The sequence below is a fragment of the Colletotrichum scovillei genome (assembly GCF_011075155.1).
Source record: "Colletotrichum scovillei strain TJNH1 chromosome Unknown Contig00006, whole genome shotgun sequence".
NCBI classification, from domain to species: domain Eukaryota; kingdom Fungi; phylum Ascomycota; class Sordariomycetes; order Glomerellales; family Glomerellaceae; genus Colletotrichum; species Colletotrichum scovillei.
Window position 1 is genome coordinate 1,903,011 of NW_023336264.1, and position 16,270 is coordinate 1,919,280.

At 53.4% G+C, this 16,270-nt stretch overlaps 2 protein-coding genes across 2 annotated transcripts; both read right to left on the bottom strand.

Moving 5' to 3' along the window:
• Nucleotides 1–607: 607 nt before the first annotated feature.
• Nucleotides 608–2,255, bottom strand: HER10_EVM0011502 (uncharacterized protein). Its single transcript, XM_035480934.1, has 3 exons — nucleotides 1,606–2,255; nucleotides 1,323–1,444; nucleotides 608–1,140 (listed from the first exon to the last, which is right to left on the bottom strand). Exons 1-3 carry the CDS (start codon nucleotides 1,690–1,692, stop codon nucleotides 1,059–1,061), a joined length of 291 nt encoding a protein of 96 aa, XP_035333389.1. The 5' UTR covers nucleotides 1,693–2,255; the 3' UTR covers nucleotides 608–1,058.
• A 1,020-nt stretch (nucleotides 2,256–3,275) lies between these two features.
• HER10_EVM0010611 (uncharacterized protein) lies at nucleotides 3,276–8,597 on the bottom strand. Its single transcript, XM_035483126.1, has 5 exons — nucleotides 7,120–8,597; nucleotides 6,694–6,814; nucleotides 6,595–6,635; nucleotides 6,100–6,529; nucleotides 3,276–6,045 (listed from the first exon to the last, which is right to left on the bottom strand). The coding sequence occupies exons 1-5, from the start codon at nucleotides 7,154–7,156 to the stop codon at nucleotides 4,377–4,379; spliced, it is 2,298 nt and encodes a 765-aa protein (XP_035333270.1). The 5' UTR covers nucleotides 7,157–8,597; the 3' UTR covers nucleotides 3,276–4,376.
• Nucleotides 8,598–16,270: the final 7,673 nt, after the last annotated feature.

The window sequence follows — 16,270 nt, forward strand, 5'->3', positions numbered from 1 at the left end:
GGTGTAGACCTTTATGACTATCGCCGTAACCGTGTCTAAGACAGGCTTACTCGGCCCCTTGGATCCTCTCAGTCAGGCAGCAGTTTGCCTGTCTTATATACCTTTGAGGCTGTCCCAAACTCCGTACCGTGGACGTGGTCCGGCGGTGGGACTGCCGCCTCTAGACAACAACTGCAGATAACATGTAGCGATACCAAGGGGTCCTAAGGAGATCTTACTCAGCATTTGCTCACACGAATTCATATTCAAACACATCGTCCTAATCCTCTTCCTCTGATGTGAGGTTTCGACGTATGCCGAGAAACCGGGGTTGCTCATGGCGGGCGGACATACTCTCTCCGATGATGGTGTCCTCCGCCACATTAGGGAGTCTAGATGACTCCCTGGCGGCATCGTCCCTCATGCGTTAGGGACAGGGGATAGTCTCTTACGTGGTCTATCTGTGTGTGACGAGCGCCATGGGCGTACCAAGAGACCTATCAAGCAACTCTTCTCAGGCGACAAGGTCTGAATCTCTGCATTCATACCAAAGCTCACCTGAACTGACCCAATGTCGTGTTACAGTTCCATGAAGGCCATATCGGTGTCTTCTCGTTGTCCTCCAAGGGTCCAGTACCATGGCGACGAGTATTGGCAAGCATTGAAAATCGGAGCATGCCGAGGCGGCAGTCTATGTTTCGCAGTTGTAGAGCATAAGGGGAGTAGGAGGAATAACATGCATGCCACAGATGGACGCGCCTAAGGAAGTAGATGACACCAATACGCAAGGCGACTACCCATTCCGACGCGGTGCCATACAAGGCGAGTTGAATACCTTCACATCCAGCACCGTCGCATCACCTAAGGATCTCAGCGGCTCCCCAGACCCTCCCTACGTGGTACGGAACCCACACTGTGACTTGACAGAAGCTCATTGATCGTCATGAAAACCAGCCAAATGGCGGCTGCCTCTTCTTGGTACAACGCATAGAAGAGCCTCTCGCGACCCGCAGCATTCAGCCGCCCTCTCGCATCTTTGCTCCATGTTTCTCTTCCCTGAATACGAAAGATGCTCTCTCTCATCTCTGACCGCCTCTCGCCTGCGCCGCCGCATCGCGGTTGATAGCCTCCTCCCCAAGGACCTTACTCGCAGCCATGAACCTATCATCGAACCTCCGTCAGCAAAACGAAACTCATCGCCTCAAAAAGCGTCCAGAGCCCAATCCGTGCCGCGCGTGATGCCCGGTCTGGCATCATATCCATATGGGGATACTGCAACATCAAAGTAGAAGCAGAAAAAAGATAGGGCACATATGAAGAGAAGGAAGAAAAGTAAAACTCACATGCCGCCATGCCACGCCCCCAACCCCCGCATACTCTCAGCCTGAACGCTCGTCATACGAACCAGGTTCTCCGTATCGGAAAGATTAGCAGACAGCTGCGCCAGCTGTGAATGGAGGTGTGTCTGCGATATCGAGTCCAGTCAGCACGAAGAAGGTACATCTCGGAATCAATCTCCTCTCCGCCGAGCATCTCTTCGCCTCTCTCTCTTCCTCTGGCTTTCACGCCATCGCATCTCCCAGAGCAGAGATAGGAACAAACACCACAAGGGCAATAGACACTCACCAACTGCCGCGTCTTCATCGCGTTGCCGGAGCTAGACGCCATGGACGGTCTCGTCGTCTGACCCATGCTGATACTCCGTGACGCCATCCTTCTTACGACTTGTGTTCTGGCTCTTCTCAGTGCTCGTCCTACAAAACACGGGATCAGCTAGCAGTTCTGCAAGGACCCTCCTCGAAAACACTCCGGACCTCTCTTTCCATCTATCCCTATCGCTCTAGGACAAAGGTGAAGAAAAGGACTCATGAGCAAGCCCGCGGTCGATTCTCATCTCATGCAGACGTCCTCACCACGAAATACAATCGCAAAAAACCACTCACCTCTTGCACCACGCGTCGTCAAAAATCCGAAACAAACAACCAGCAGAGCCTCAACCCAAACTCAGAAAACCCGTCGGGCAGGTAAAGTAACGAATAAGGTAGTCGCCAAGAAACAATAAACAAGTGATAGTAGTAATCAATTCCTCTTCAGACGATTTCATGCAACCCCACTGCTTATTTTCCCTTCTACTCTCCTTCGTCCAAACACTTGTCTTATCTCGCGGCGGGAAGTTGGCGGTGGTAGTAATGGGTGGCGGGGAAGGATATCTTAACAGACGGCCGTTAATTCATGCCTTCTTCATTCACACTTCCCAAATGCTTGATTTTGTTTGGAGGGGACGGGATGTCGTCGGACGACGGAGGTGGGGTCGGAAGGCAGGACCCTCCCAGCAGAACAGAAAGTAAACAAAAATCTCGACTTCTGATTCGCGGGTCTGTTCGTCATTGAGTTTCTTGCAGGCACCGTGGCAGATGCCAGCTGCCAGATGAGAATACCTATGGTCCGTGCTCCGGCGCCCGTCACGGCGTCCCCAGCAGCAGCGCGATAAGATAAGATACCTAGGTAATGGAAGAGACAGCCCGACATCAAACACCCACGAATTGGAGACCTCACGCTCATTGAAGTGCACCTGCAAGGGCAAACACGGGATGGAAAAAAAAAAGAAAAAGAGTCTCGGGGTGGCTGTTCGCTTCCATGCATCTCTTCGCCAGGGCAGACTTTTGACTTTTTTTTCCATGTCCCGGATCTTCGGCACGGCACATTCTTCGAGGGGGAGGAAAAGCCCCCCCTTTGAGGTGCCCGGGAAAGAACCCCTCCATACCGAACATTCAAGCGTCGCTCCCTCGGTGAGCGGTGAGGGAGGGGACTTCCTACCTACCTTAGGTACCCGCCGTGGAAACAATCACATCATACCTACCTTACTTAGGTATTACGAGGTAAAACTACCTCACGTGTATCATATCATACCATCAGATCATGTCGCGTGCAGCCCTCAAACCCCAGAGGCACGCGTCACGTGTCAGCAACGCACTCTTTCTTTCCACGCCCCTTAGGTTCTCCTTCTCCTTTTTGTTTTCCTCGGCTTCGGGGACGCGGCGCCAGATGGTGGCTTTCGGCTGGCGCGTTCTCTTCTTCCCAGTGCCCCTTCCCGGCCTTCCCCTGAGGTCAGAGACGACGGTCTTAGTTCTGAATCAACCAACATGCCAGCGTCTCATCAGTCGCGCCTGAACCTCAAGCCCGCCACAAGCCTCGGCCGGGGGCGACGGAACTCCTGGGCATAGATCTAGGTACTCAACTTACTGCTTACTGCTTTGCTTACCTTATACTCAACCCACCTCGTCTGACAATGTTCAAGGGCCAAAGTATAATGCACGCACCCCTGGTGGAGAATCTTTCTAGACCTCACGTTTGTTTTCACGATGCCAAGTTTCGCACCTGTCTGGCTTCCATTGCGTTCAATTGAACTTCCCTAAAGAGGCTGCCTACTTGCCCGCCCCCTAAACTTTTACATCCGTACACACACCTCACCCCTTTCCTCCTCATCCCCATGGGTTGCGCCCGTCGTCGCCCTTCTCTCATCGTCGGGAAACTAAAAATTATGGAAAGCCAAAATCCCTTATCAAGAGAGGCTTCAGTCTGAGCGTGTCCCCCAATCGTTGTTTGCTGCCATGCAATGATATTGCCCATCTTTGTATTGCCGGTTCAAAAACCACCTCCGGCTCCTCCCCCTGTCTATGCTCGTTACTTGTAATCCCCTCGACGTACCTAGCCGTGGCTGTGCCTTGGCTGCAAAAAGAAATGTTTTTCGTAAAGGACAGACACAAAAGAAAAGGAAAGTGCCCGAGAAGGGGCGTTTCGTTTTTATACACATCCAACTTCTCGCTTTCGCCCAAGATGACTCGAGGATGGTCAGATCTCACGTCCCATCTTTTTGTCTTTGATCCGAGCCTCGGTGCGAGTTACAAGCCCGAAGCCATCGGGTTGCCGGGACGTCGTCTGCTATCCAACCTCCAACGCTGGTTCCCCTTTGCTGAACGAGAACATCGATGCCGTCCACGCCAATGCTGCTGCTATTACCAGAAGTCGAAGGGAATTGACCCCCATCGTCACAATGCCGTATGTACTGGACTTGCGTCCGATTGATGAGAAATGAGAAAAGTCGTCGAATTAACTATGTGTTGTGCCGCGAATGAAAGACCGGTTCCTGTCTAATCGTTTCGTGTCGTCATCGTGTTACCGCGCATCGATATGTGAGGAACTCCGGCAGAGTGACCTCTTGAGACCAACGGAATGCGATAGCAAGCCTGGGTCTATGAGTATGTAGAAGGATAGAGACGTAGTCGTCGAGTTCGTTTCGGATCGCATTCGGGCCAAGCAAGCTGATGTCGTTCCGTATCGCTGACCGCGACATCGTCAATGCCGTAGAGCGATCAAAGCAGCCTCGTGAGTGATGTTTACCGGACTCCTATAGCCGGTCTCGGCCCGAGACTGCTTTGGCTGCTGTGGGCGGAAGGCTCGGTGTCATTCTGTGATTCACCACTGCCCGCGCTGGCGCTCGCACTACCAGTCAGACTTCTCATGTTCTTCTGTTTAGGTGGAGGAACAAGACCGCTCACCCCGATATGTTGCTCAACCTGCTGTGGCGCGACTGCGTTACCATGGCCGGGAGGGTATCGGGGCACCGGCTGACGCATACCGTCAGGAGGAGACGGACGACCGTTCATCGGAGGGCCGTGATATCCATTGGGCGGCGACGGTCGGCCGCTGCCGCCCCGAATCGATGGACTGTAGGGGTTTCCGGGAGACTGGCTAGCTCGTCGCGGAAAGGCTCCGTTCATGCCCATGGCCATGGGGCCCCCGCCCATTTGCATCTCGTCCAGACGTGAGGCCGTCAGCGAGTTTGCTCTCGAGCCTGCCTGCATCGTACCTCTGTCAACGGCACCGTATCGATTCGATGAGTAGGAGAAGAGGGGGTCGTCTAGGATGTTCTCATTTGCAGCAGGGATACTAGCAATCTGGCTGGAACGATTGCGTCCAAAATTGGGGCGGAATCGGGAAGATCTGGCGGGCGGTGCTCCTCCGGCATCGTAAATCTCGTTCTTGTGGTACTGAGCACGGGTGGGCGGTGCTGCGGCTGCCGCCTTCCGATTCTTCCGTGAGGTAACGCTCATCATGTCAAAGTTATCGGGGTCGATCATTGGGGCCGGTGGTCCAGAGTTGGGGTCGAAGTAGTCGTCGTCGTCATCCTCCTCGTCGAAAACCTGAGCGCTGTTGCGCATGGGGTGCGGGCCTCGCCTTGGGGGAGGACCTCTAGATCTCATTCGCATCTCCCTCTCTCTCAGTGCCAGCTCTCTCTGACGCAACTCCATCTCACGCTCGCGAATAGCCAACTCGGAACCCTCAGGGCCATGGCTGTAACCAGGTTCTCCACCTTCCGGAATATCATCATACATCATGAGATGTGAGAACTCCTCCAAATCGTTTCCCTCCATAGACCCACGTCTCGAAGCAGCCCTAGATCCCGGGGGAGGCGGGCCACGAGGGAAGCCGTTGGGAGGGCCCCCGTTCATGGGGGGCCGACGCATACCGGGCGGTGGTCCTGGGCCCAAATTTGAGGAGTTGCGTGGGCGCGGTCCCCGGTTTGGTGGCATACCATTACCATTCATCATGGGTCGGGCACCATTTGCTGATGACATCCTCGGGAGGGGTGACTGAGACGTAGGTGAGCCGGGAGGTGCCATTGTTACATCGATAGGCTTTGGCGGTTTCTGGCGGTTGACAATATTAAGGTTATGCAGAATAGCGTAAAGCGACTCGATGCGAGGAACAGGGACGTGGGCCTCTTTGGCCAATTTTATCGGTGAGCCCAGATACGTCTCGACTTCCATCGGTCGCTTTGCGATGTAGTCTTGCCACATGATGCTCTCGGGGTTCGTGGGTTTCGTCATTTCGTCAATGGTCTTTTGTTTGAAGTCGGGAGATAACTTGCAGCCGTGTGCGTCTGCTAAAGCAAGCAACTCGTCGATTACACCGGTCACCATATCCTTGACACCAACCTTCTCAAGCAATTGGGCGTGGCTTGCTGTCTCGAAGATGACGCTGGCGGGGTGGAAAGCAATAGGTCTGTCGTCAGGTTAGCAAGACTGCCAAACGAAATCTATTCATATCCAAGCTTACCCAATGACCCGCTCATACTGCTGCTGACGAATGTTCTGGGAAACTTTACAGTCAACCTGGGCCGTGTTCAACGTCATCGCCAATGCCTCGGCCATATCACTCTGGATCGCGCGGGGAATGTTATCATTTTTGCAGGAGGGTCCAACCCAGATTTCTGTTGAGCCCTTGTGTTCGAATTCACTCTGTCCCAGTTGGGAGAGTTCGGCATTGGAAACCAGCGAAAGCACAACGTTGGTAGGGAATCGTTCCTCGATAGCGGCCTCGACACCGAGGGTATGCGTCGTGTTAACGAGAATGCACGTGTGCTGAGGGGTGACGACGGCGTCGATGACGGCGGCGAGGTCGTAGACGTCGGGGAGAGCCTTGATGCAAAGGATCACATAGTCAAATGGGCCACCGCCGTGTGCGGCTTCTTCGGGAACGCGTACAACTGCGGGTTCAGACTGTCAGCAATCTTCAAATTCTTCTGCCGACCAAGGTGGATTGGGAGCTTACCGTGTCGCGGCTTAAATCGTTCGTTGCCAAATATGGGAGACCTGCAAATGTTTGATTAGACGCGCGCCCGCAGGTCGCAGGAGAGGATAGGCGACGTACTTGAAGGAAATGCCGTATTGCGCAACGTGATCGAATCCCGACTTCCACACCAGTGTAACGTCGCAAGCATTCGTCGCTTGTAATCTCCATGATAGAAAGGCCGAAACTGGATTCCCTCCCACTACACAGGTTTTCATTAGCTCGCTGTCGTCGGCCATGCTGAAATACGGTCGACACGATGCAAGAGCACCGGTCCCTGGATTGGCGAGTACTGTGTATATTAAGAAGGAAAAAAAAAGAGAGGGGAAGAAAAACGAGTGTGGTCTGTGACGGGAAAGGTGTAATGGGGAGGAGAAAAGCCGGGCTGACGGATAGAGATAAAGGAACACAAAATTCCGATCCACACCGTCGCACTGATGCAAGAAGAAGCAATTACTGGAGCGAGCGGGCGGGAAGACTGGAAGCCAGGAAAGAAATGGGACGCACCTGAGAGGATCTTGAGCCGGGGCGTCATGGGTGCCATGATGGGCCCAATTGTGGATTAGCTGGTGGGCTGGGCCAAGTGGTCGCCTGTTGTACCCTCTGTACACCTCTTTTTCGCGACAACGCAGACGGCTTTTTGGGCCTTGTATAACGACGGCGAATGGAACAGCAACCAGCGTGTGGCTTCGTTCAATCGTCGATTGGAGTCGAACTAGGTGTAGCGACCTGTGTATCGCACACACAGAAGTGGTGGATTGTTCCTAACCTGATTCCCGTGTTCCAAAACCCCCTACTAGGCGTAGGCGACAGCAGGTCGGCAGGTGGGCGCGTCTGTGGGTGCGTCAGGCGTCAGACCCATTCGACGCTGGCAAGCGTATCGGGGCGTGGATTTGGAGCGACGAGGAAATGAAGCGATTCGGCGACGGGTCGTCAGTCTCTCTTGGTTCTGGTAGCCTAGTGGCGCAGGATCAAGGACCAAGGCTTCTCTCGATGCAGCAGAATTAACGAACGTGTCGCCTGTAGTGGCTAGTCGAAGTCGGGGGCGGCTGGTCGAGCTGAAGTGGGCTAACTGAATGGGCCCTGGGAAACGGCGAGACGATGCAACAACAAGAACAGCTGGCTTGGAGCACGGTCAAGATGATGATGCGAGGTCGATTGGTACTTGTCGACAGCTGGCGGCAAAGGTGAATGTGTGAGTGTGTATGTGCAAGCAACTTTCTGTCTATGTAACGAATGGATTGGCTGCCCCGAGGTGGTGTCGTGTTTCGAAGACTGGCCGGTCTTGGTTCTTTGGGGAGGACAGCGAACGGACGGGGGGCGTGATCGTCGAAAGGAGATGACGAGATTTAGGATTACAAGAAAGAAAAGGAGACGGGATAGGTAGAATTGAGCTCTGTCTGTCGTTCTTTTCGTAGGACAAACACGGTCTCTCGCTCGGTGCGAAAAAACAACGAGGATATGGAGGGAAGAGGTAAGGTAGAGAGGGTAGAGAGGGTAGAGAGGGTTGGAGAATTGGGACGGGATGATAGAAGGAGGGTGAGTGAGCCAGAGGTGGTGGAGAGAGCGGCAATGGCTGGAAGAGGCGTCTAAAAGTAAAGTAGGAGAGGCAGGTACCAAGGGACACGCGAGGTACCTCGGGCTGTGCGGGAGGTGTGTAAGAAGCGTGGTGCGTTTCGGGCAAAGACACCTCTGCGGATGCCAGCCAGGGAAGTCACGACTAGGTAAAAGGGAGGTAGGGGTGGGTTGTAGGGAGGTACGGTGACAGAGTTGGGATGATGGGATGAGGAGAGAGCCACGCGGTGCCAGCAGGAGCAGAGGGAAAGGAAGAAAAAAAAAAACAGTTTCCAGTGTGGCCGTGCCGTGCGTACGACGTACCTAAGTTACGGAAGTACGTGGGTGAATTTGGGGAGGAGATGGAGGATGAGGTGGGCGGCGTCTGCGGAAGGCAGGAGAAGGACGGAAGGGACAGGGGGGGTTCAGGGAGGACGGGCGTGGACCGTGAATGTAGGCGCCGGCGATGAGAGGATTGTCTCTTAATTACCTGCCTTACTGTAGGTACCTTAGGCAAAGATGCTTGACAAACTACCACAGTACTTTGCTTCTAATTGACTGGCGTCCAGTTCGGTAAACGTAAACAAATTCACTGAGACAGATCCAGACACACACAGCTACTTATCTTAGCAAAAAGAAGGAGAGAGAAACAGACTGAACGAGAGAAAGAGCGCAGAAAGAACTCTAGGAAAAGGGTACGGAGAGTGAGATGGAGACAAAAATATTGACATTTCTGGGCGTATGTCTCAGAGCGGATGGAAAAGAGAAATGGGACAGGCCGGGGTGGGCGAGTTCCTCACTCCAAGGCAGCGGTCCAGTCTCCAAGCAGTCACTTCACAGACAGAATCCCGGTCAGGCACCAGTTCACCGTTCTAAACGTGGACGGATGGGAGAAACTGGAGACGGGGAGAACGGATGGAATGGGATGGGATGGCAATCGGATCGAAAGTGGGTTGCGATTGGGATGGACTGGACTGGACTGGACTAAACTGACTGGGACCTGGCGCATATTGGATTGGGGCAGCATGGTAGACACTTCTCTCTCTCAAATCTCAATGCCTGTCACCTCTGCTGCCATTGACTGACAAGTACGCAGTAGGAGGATCCGTATCCGTAGTCGGCCTCCATCTCTTGCTGCCATCGCGGCATTGTCACAGATCTGATCATGACTTTCCCGTACCTAATTCCAAGCTTGTGCTGTGTGTCTATCGACAAATGCATAGCTCGGAGCAAGTTCAAGGGAAACGTGAAGGAGAAAGAATTGCCGATGGTTTCCCGTATGTTTGATTTTCCCTTGCCAACGTTTACTCTGTTGGAGTAAGACCAATGAAGATGTAGGTACTTTGCGTAGATGCCTTACCTCTGCTGCTATCTGTGCAGATACTGCGTACGCCGTACAGCATCCCACCAAAAGTCGGTACCCATTCGATAGTTGGATACGTACCAGCCCGGGCAGATAGTACATGCCTTGGGTACTCTACCTAGTATGTAGGTGCACTGAGGTGGCCCCGTTTGGTTCTTTTCTCCTCCCCGGGAACTCGGGAGGCATTTTGTGTCTCCATAGGTCGAGCAGTCCACCTCCTTGCAGCATTCGTAGAGAGGCCCCTTCCCTGTACCAAAATCTCCGATCACAGAGTGTCCTTAAGTACTACTGCGTAGTAGGCACTTGAGTTGGATCTTTACTGCGCAGTACAGGTATGTATCAAGTAACCCATAACCCCGGGCGAGATTTCCCAACGAACATCTCATTGCGCTATCTACTCCTTGGCGGTCCAAATACCCATGAGTAACGACACCGCCGGCGAGTGCGCGCGGGATCTTCCACTACTAGCTTGGGGGCCTACGTGGTTGTGAGTTGTTGACTGGATCGGGCATGTCCCCCCCTGTTTGGGCACTCTTGTAACCGTAATCAGACTAGGCTGGATTGGATCAGAAGCAACAAGAAAATAATAGAGGGCTTATGAAATTTGCACCGGGCGATAAGGAATGGTTCAACCCCATCTAAATCCGACGGGCCGAATGTCACCAACTGGATCAGTAAGTGAGGCCCGAGGGGGAAGGAAGAAGATTGAGGACGATGTGTGCCCGAGAGAAGGCAGAGCCATCAATTGGGACCCAATGGCTCGTTTAAAGCAATTGAGATTCAAGCCTGTACTTGAGGGGGAGTTGAATACGAAAAAGATACTCCTCCGTATGGTATCCGTACTTTCGTAGTCGCTGCTGTCAAGCCTGGCAGGGCAAGCTACAAGGGGCTAATCTGACAAGCCACAGGGCGTCTTTTGTTGCTGGGTTCCATTTTCTGTGATGCAATGCAGAAGCAAAGCCTTGCAGCGCAAGAGCCGGGCAAACAGGGCGGACGAGTCGGAAGCTGGGATGCCCATGAAGAAAGAAAAGAAATGTCCAAGCACAACGCTGCTGTACTGCACAAGGTAGCCTGTAATTATCGGTACGCTCCAGCTTGGTAAGGGTACGGCAGACAACGGCAGCCCTCAGACTACTGCAGGTTGCAGCTAAGTCAGTAGGAAAATGCAACGAGGCCCATTCCAACTCGTTAGCAAACAAGAGAATAGACACTTGGGATCTGTAAGCAACAAGATACTGTATGTAGACCAGCAGCGTTAAACATCCCACCTCTGCTGGCCACCAGGGGATGGATATTAGCTCGGTGCCCGAGCGTTGGTAATAGGGCCCGCCTGGCAGTTGTTGGTCTCCATCCCGCCGGTCTTCCTCTGCCACCTCTGTACTGTGTATGCGTTGTTGTGCATGTCGTGGCGTGGCTTCCGCAATTCTTCTTACTATCTTGCAAGTCGCGCGCCGGACGTCCGAGCCAGAACAACGCAACGCCTAACCATTGCAAAAACGGGGTTCACCGCATGTCCTATCCGGATAGAGTTGAGAAGGGGATGGCATCCACCCGCCATGTTCGCAGTACGGCTTGGTACCCGCAGATCTGACGCACTCACGTACTGTAGTCTGTCTTTCCCCGGCAAGGTCAGCAAGCGGTTCTTTCTTTGGGAGGGAAAAGAATGGACAGAACCCGCAGACTTGCGTGTTGAGGCATGACCAATAGCTGTCAACAGCGTCTGCCAATGCGACACCACATCATGCCTCTGCGTTCGTGTCGCGGCCACTGGCGTGCTCATTGCTCAGGGGTTGGGCAGAGGGGCCGTATTCTGGTATTTCAACGTGGGGCAGAACAAAGGTATACGACGCAGTCAACGCACTCCCAGAACGCGAGAACACGTCAAAATCATCCTTCTCCTGTGGCTGTGTCGGACCTAGCGTGGAACCGTGAGCCCGCAACCTTCTGGTTGGATTCTTTGAGGTGGGGAGGGCAGGGTGAGGGTCTACGCAGTGCGGTACGGACTTGGCAAACTGTTGATCTCCGTAAGCAAGTACATACGTAGTACACAGATGACAGATGGACTGACAGGCCAGACAGCTTCGACCTATACCATGTGGGAGACGAAAGGTCAAAGTGTTGGAGGGGATAACGTATCCGTAGAAGGCAGCCGAGCTCAAAGTCTCGGGCGAGTACTTTGCTGGCAGCATGCAAGTTTTCTTGACGGCAGATACTTCTCACGTCAATCGGCGGGCGGGACGGGACCGTTGAGAAGGCCTGGCGGGCCCGGCGGGATCCGGGTCTCCGTGGGAAACCGATACATCGGGAAAGACAGCACCAAGGTGGAAAAGCCAAAGAGCAACCCTGAATGCCTAAGCTTGTGTCAATTTCACAGACGGAAAACCGGTGTCTCGGGCCACCTTTCTCTTAGTCTTTTCTTCTTCTTCTTTCTTGCGAATTGAGTTTGCTTGGCAAGAGAAATTTCGTGTTCCTGATGTGGGACGGTCAATCAGGCAGCGACAGAGAACGAGAGAGAGCTGTACACAGTGGCTAGAAGACCTGGAAGAGATTGAAACAAGGTAATAAGAATTTAGATGATGGTTGAGCTTGTGCCGAACCTCTATGCTTGCAAAAGAACAATCAATGGAAGGTATTGGAAGTGCCTGCTTCTGTTCCTTCCAGAACGGAAGAAGAATTTACTCTTCAATCAACCTGAAGTGTCTGAGAGAACAGATGAACTGGGAAGGCAGCTGTTCGGTCAGGCGCACCCCAAGGTTTCATGGTACCTTGGATGAGGAAGCAAGTCAGAAGTCCAACGAACATGATGGGGGTGGTTCTTTCCGTCCGAACCATGGCAAGACGTTACCAATGAATCGTCTTGTTTCGTGTCTCCTTCCCTCGGACCTAATGAACACTATCGGGCAGTTGCGACGAGTGTTCTAGTCGTTAGGGCTTCCTCGCACCTGATATCTTACGGTACAGTAAGGTAGGTAGGTACCTAGGCTGAAGCAGTGTTCCTTCCTTACCTTACTCGAGGACATTAAAAACGGACCGACAAACCTCCTTCATCTCCCTGTGTGCAGAGTTAGGTACGGACCGACAGCTCGGCAGCCAAAACGGTGTCATCCAACGTCTAGGTACGGCGTATGGGCTATCCGTCATCTCGTGCACGGTCCAACGCCCACCGTTCCAACTATCGCAATCTTATCCCATCCCCGGTTACCCCCCAGCAGCTCATCATCGGTCATCCACATGCCAGTCAATGGCCAGTTCGGATTCCTCACGGCAACAACTTACCAATGTCAACACATATGATTCAGCAGGAATAGCAGAGACCGCTGATGCGTAGCTAGCTCGGCAATTATGGCACGAATGCTCGAATCTGTTCGCATCATGGCTCAATTAGGTCAAGCACGAAACAGCTGTTTCCTCCCCAACTCCTTCTTTCTGCACATCGGCCGGACCTTCGGACGCGCTGCCATGATCTATCGACGGGAGTGCCTTTCTAACCTGGCTGGCAAGCCGCAAGCACGACCTGTCCCACTCTTTCGATCGCCTCTGCCATGGTTTTCCCTCTTTTGCATGAGACGACGGCCGAAGCCAGCCAGGAGGACCACAGATGCCCGCCTGCTTGCGACCCTACCAGCATGGACTGGTGGACCGAAATCCCCATCTCCAAAGACTCCAATTCCCCATCCTGCCTGGCGGTGCCTGTTGTTGGCGTCCCATTCCTTGCACAGTCCCACTCGACCGCCAAGACTACCAACGGGATGCACAACAAAGGTGGATATCACAGGTCCTGGAAACACGGCCAAAGGCCTTCGACGGCATTTATCCCGGTTCGCAGACCACAGTTACACAACACCATAACGCCAGGAATACAATCGAGATGAAGACACATCCCAGAGTGGACAGTCCAGTATTTTTGTCGAGCACATGACGATGTATCAACATTCGACACCGGCCTTTCTCGTCCATTTACATTCCAAACGCCATCAACCCTCAACCTAATACACCCAGAGGCCATGCCGTTGCTCGGATACCAGACCCGAAGTTATGGATGAAGAATTTAGATCCGCTTGCCTCCGCCTGAGGTGCTAATAATAAGCCATGCGACAGGAGAACCGGATGCAGATATCAGAAAAGCAGCTTCATCATCCTGCGGCGCGTGCCGGCTATGAGTTTTGGGCAGACACAGTACTCTGTACATACAAATTATTACAAAGCAGTTTCCCAGGCGAAGGATCGCTTAACAGATTTGCATCCTACTGCTGCTCAGGCCCATAATCAGAATTCGGTTGCACCAGCATTGTTGGATCTTCGATCGCCCATCGTCCTATCCCAATTGCAATGCCCATGGCCCATTGCACTTAGGCTCCGCTCCACTCGCAAGTCAAAAGTGGCGCCCCAAATCGGTATGCCGCACCCCAAGCAAAAGAAATACTCCATCAACGATCCCCTAGGCTCTCCCACATTCCCACAACCGCTGTTTATTTCGAACATGATGAGCGCAGACTACATCACCAGCCTCAGTGCTAACAATTATGACTTCTCTCTGTAGGCTCCGCATGCGCTTTTCTCGTGTCGATGCCGCCAAGACCCGGTAAACACCATCAGGGCGCAACAGGAGTCGCACAAGGTACCATGCATCCCGTTGTCGCTCTGCCTTGATACGGACCATGTTGCAATGCAGCAGCAATAATGTCCCATGGCGCCCCCACTGTTGTCTATGTATCTTCGGGCCCTGCGATCGCATATCAACAGAACACGCTTGGAGAACGGAGGCACAGCAGAAGTCGCATCGGAGTCTAGAGGCTGGAAAGACCGCCAAGCAAGGGTGAGGCGTCTCCACGAACATCAATATACGCGTGTTTATGGCTGCTCGCCGCATCCTTCGGATAGCAACCGCACCAGCATGTGCGAATACAGGTCGTCGGCGGCAGCAAAGAACTCAAGATACCAAAGAAAGGCGATCCGGAGCCCCGGCAAAATATGAATTAGGCTGCCCCATTTGTCAATCATACCCCTGGCTGTCGGCGTGCCTGGCGAGCCCGGCCGCGGGATTGCAAATCAAATGTCTTTTGAAGCTCCCCTGCATGCGCTCCGGACAGATTCCCAGGCCTGACGAGCATTGCAAAGATGGCCTTTAGCCGTTTCCTCTTTCAGGGGTCATCAACAGGATGGCAATTGTCATAGATACAATCTACGGATACCTCGCGACCAAAAGGCCCAAGGACACCTCGGATGGGAGAGCAGGCTGACATGCAGGCATTTTGCGGCCCCAAAGCAACATCAGGATTCGGTTGTTTTCCCGGCCATGTGTGCTGCATCTCAACCTTGGAAGGGAAATTAGCAAGAGACCATCCAAGATGCCAAGTTGTGGTGCAGTGCTTGAAAAGGTGTGCCGCGCATCCCTGCACCCGAGTCGCCTTAGCACCAAAGTTAGACACAGCTTGATATGCCCCCCCGGGACTGCTGGTCGCCATCCTGGCCTGCCCTCCACTGGCACCTGGCTTCGCCGCTAGGCTAGGGAAAGCCCTCCGTGGTCCCAGGCTTTTAGTAGCAATCCTTCAGCCGTCCTGGTCTTGTCATCAGCAATTCGTCATATTGGCACCCGTCAAATCATCGTCTGTGCCACCTCCCTCTCCGTCTTGACTCGGGCGGCTCGATTTTTGGAGAGACAGACAGGACGCTAGCCTTGGCTAGTCGTTGATGAGCTCCGCGACGGGAAGACTCAGGGGCCAACTTTTCTCTCGGGGTGTAAACTCTTCAGCTGTCCCGGCCCTTGCAAACTTTTCAACGCCGCACCGCACTCCGACTTGTCTTCCAATTGCTCTCGAAATCTTTGGATGACCAATCGTCTTATCCTTGAGAATTTGGAGCTGGCAGTGCGGCCGGCTCATATCTCAAGCCTCGAAGCCCAGAACACCGTTGTTTCCCCCACTTCTCCCGGGAGCAACCCGCTCCCAAGGGCATGCGAACTCGTTTTGCTGAGAGCTACCTTGCCCCCTGGCCAATCTCTATTGAAAAGTTGACCTTGTTGATGGATGACGCACCGAATGCTACTCACGGACACTGAACGTAACCTCTTAGGGCGACAGGCCGCGCCACAATCATGGATCCCCGTCGATATTAGCTGCCCTCCTAACGCTCATCCCAAAGACCCAGAAACGGGCGGCTTCTTCGGGGACAACGCCACGAGCTGCCTAGCCAAGACACGGTCTCGCGCGTCCAATGCACCCGACAGCCGTTATCAAATCTGTCAGCGCTGGTCGTTGGATGCCTTTAATGCCACGGCCGTTCCTCAGTTCGCAGGAGCGGCAACGGCAAAGAAAAAAAGCAAGACATCGCGGAGGGAAATCGAGGCTGAGAGTCGGCATTTCGTCTGCAGCCAGCCGTTCACACATTTCGGCAATACGAGTACGCGCTTGGATTCCTTGGCGGCAGCGTTACGTCCCTCTCACAATGCACTTCATCATTGCAATTCCGGATAGAACCACCTGCACCACGGCTTCAATTCGAGTGTGCTGCTCAGCTGAAATTTCTATGGATCGATGATTAGATGATTAGAGTCAATGATTACAGTCAGACAGGCCAGAGATGAGCGTTGACTCGTCGTTATTGGCTACTTGTTGCCTCAATTAACAACCCTTGTCACAAAATTGGCGGGACACTGATCGACCACCGCTTGCGCCGAACGGAACATCAGGCTTGCCCTCAACAGCGCATACTTGCATCGTTCGGGTTGGCATACGGCACATG

Excerpts from the sequence above, each read along its gene's own strand:
- HER10_EVM0010611 (XM_035483126.1), bottom strand. The coding sequence starts at position 7,156 with ATGGCACCCATGACGCCCCGGCTCAAGATCCTCTCAG. Across the intron at positions 6,815-7,119 it reads CCGGCTCAAGATCCTCTCAG|TGGGAGGGAATCCAGTTTCG; the intron begins GTGCGTCCCATT and ends AAACCTGTGTAG. Across the intron at positions 6,530-6,594 it reads ACGATTTAAGCCGCGACACG|TTGTACGCGTTCCCGAAGAA; the intron begins GTAAGCTCCCAA and ends CTGAACCCGCAG.
- HER10_EVM0011502 (XM_035480934.1), bottom strand. The coding sequence starts at position 1,692 with ATGGCGTCACGGAGTATCAGCATGGGTCAGACGACGAGACCGTCCATG. Across the intron at positions 1,445-1,605 it reads CGATGAAGACGCGGCAGTTG|ACACACCTCCATTCACAGCT; the intron begins GTGAGTGTCTAT and ends TCGATATCGCAG. Across the intron at positions 1,141-1,322 it reads GGGGCGTGGCATGGCGGCAT|GTTCATGGCTGCGAGTAAGG; the intron begins GTGAGTTTTACT and ends GTTCGATGATAG.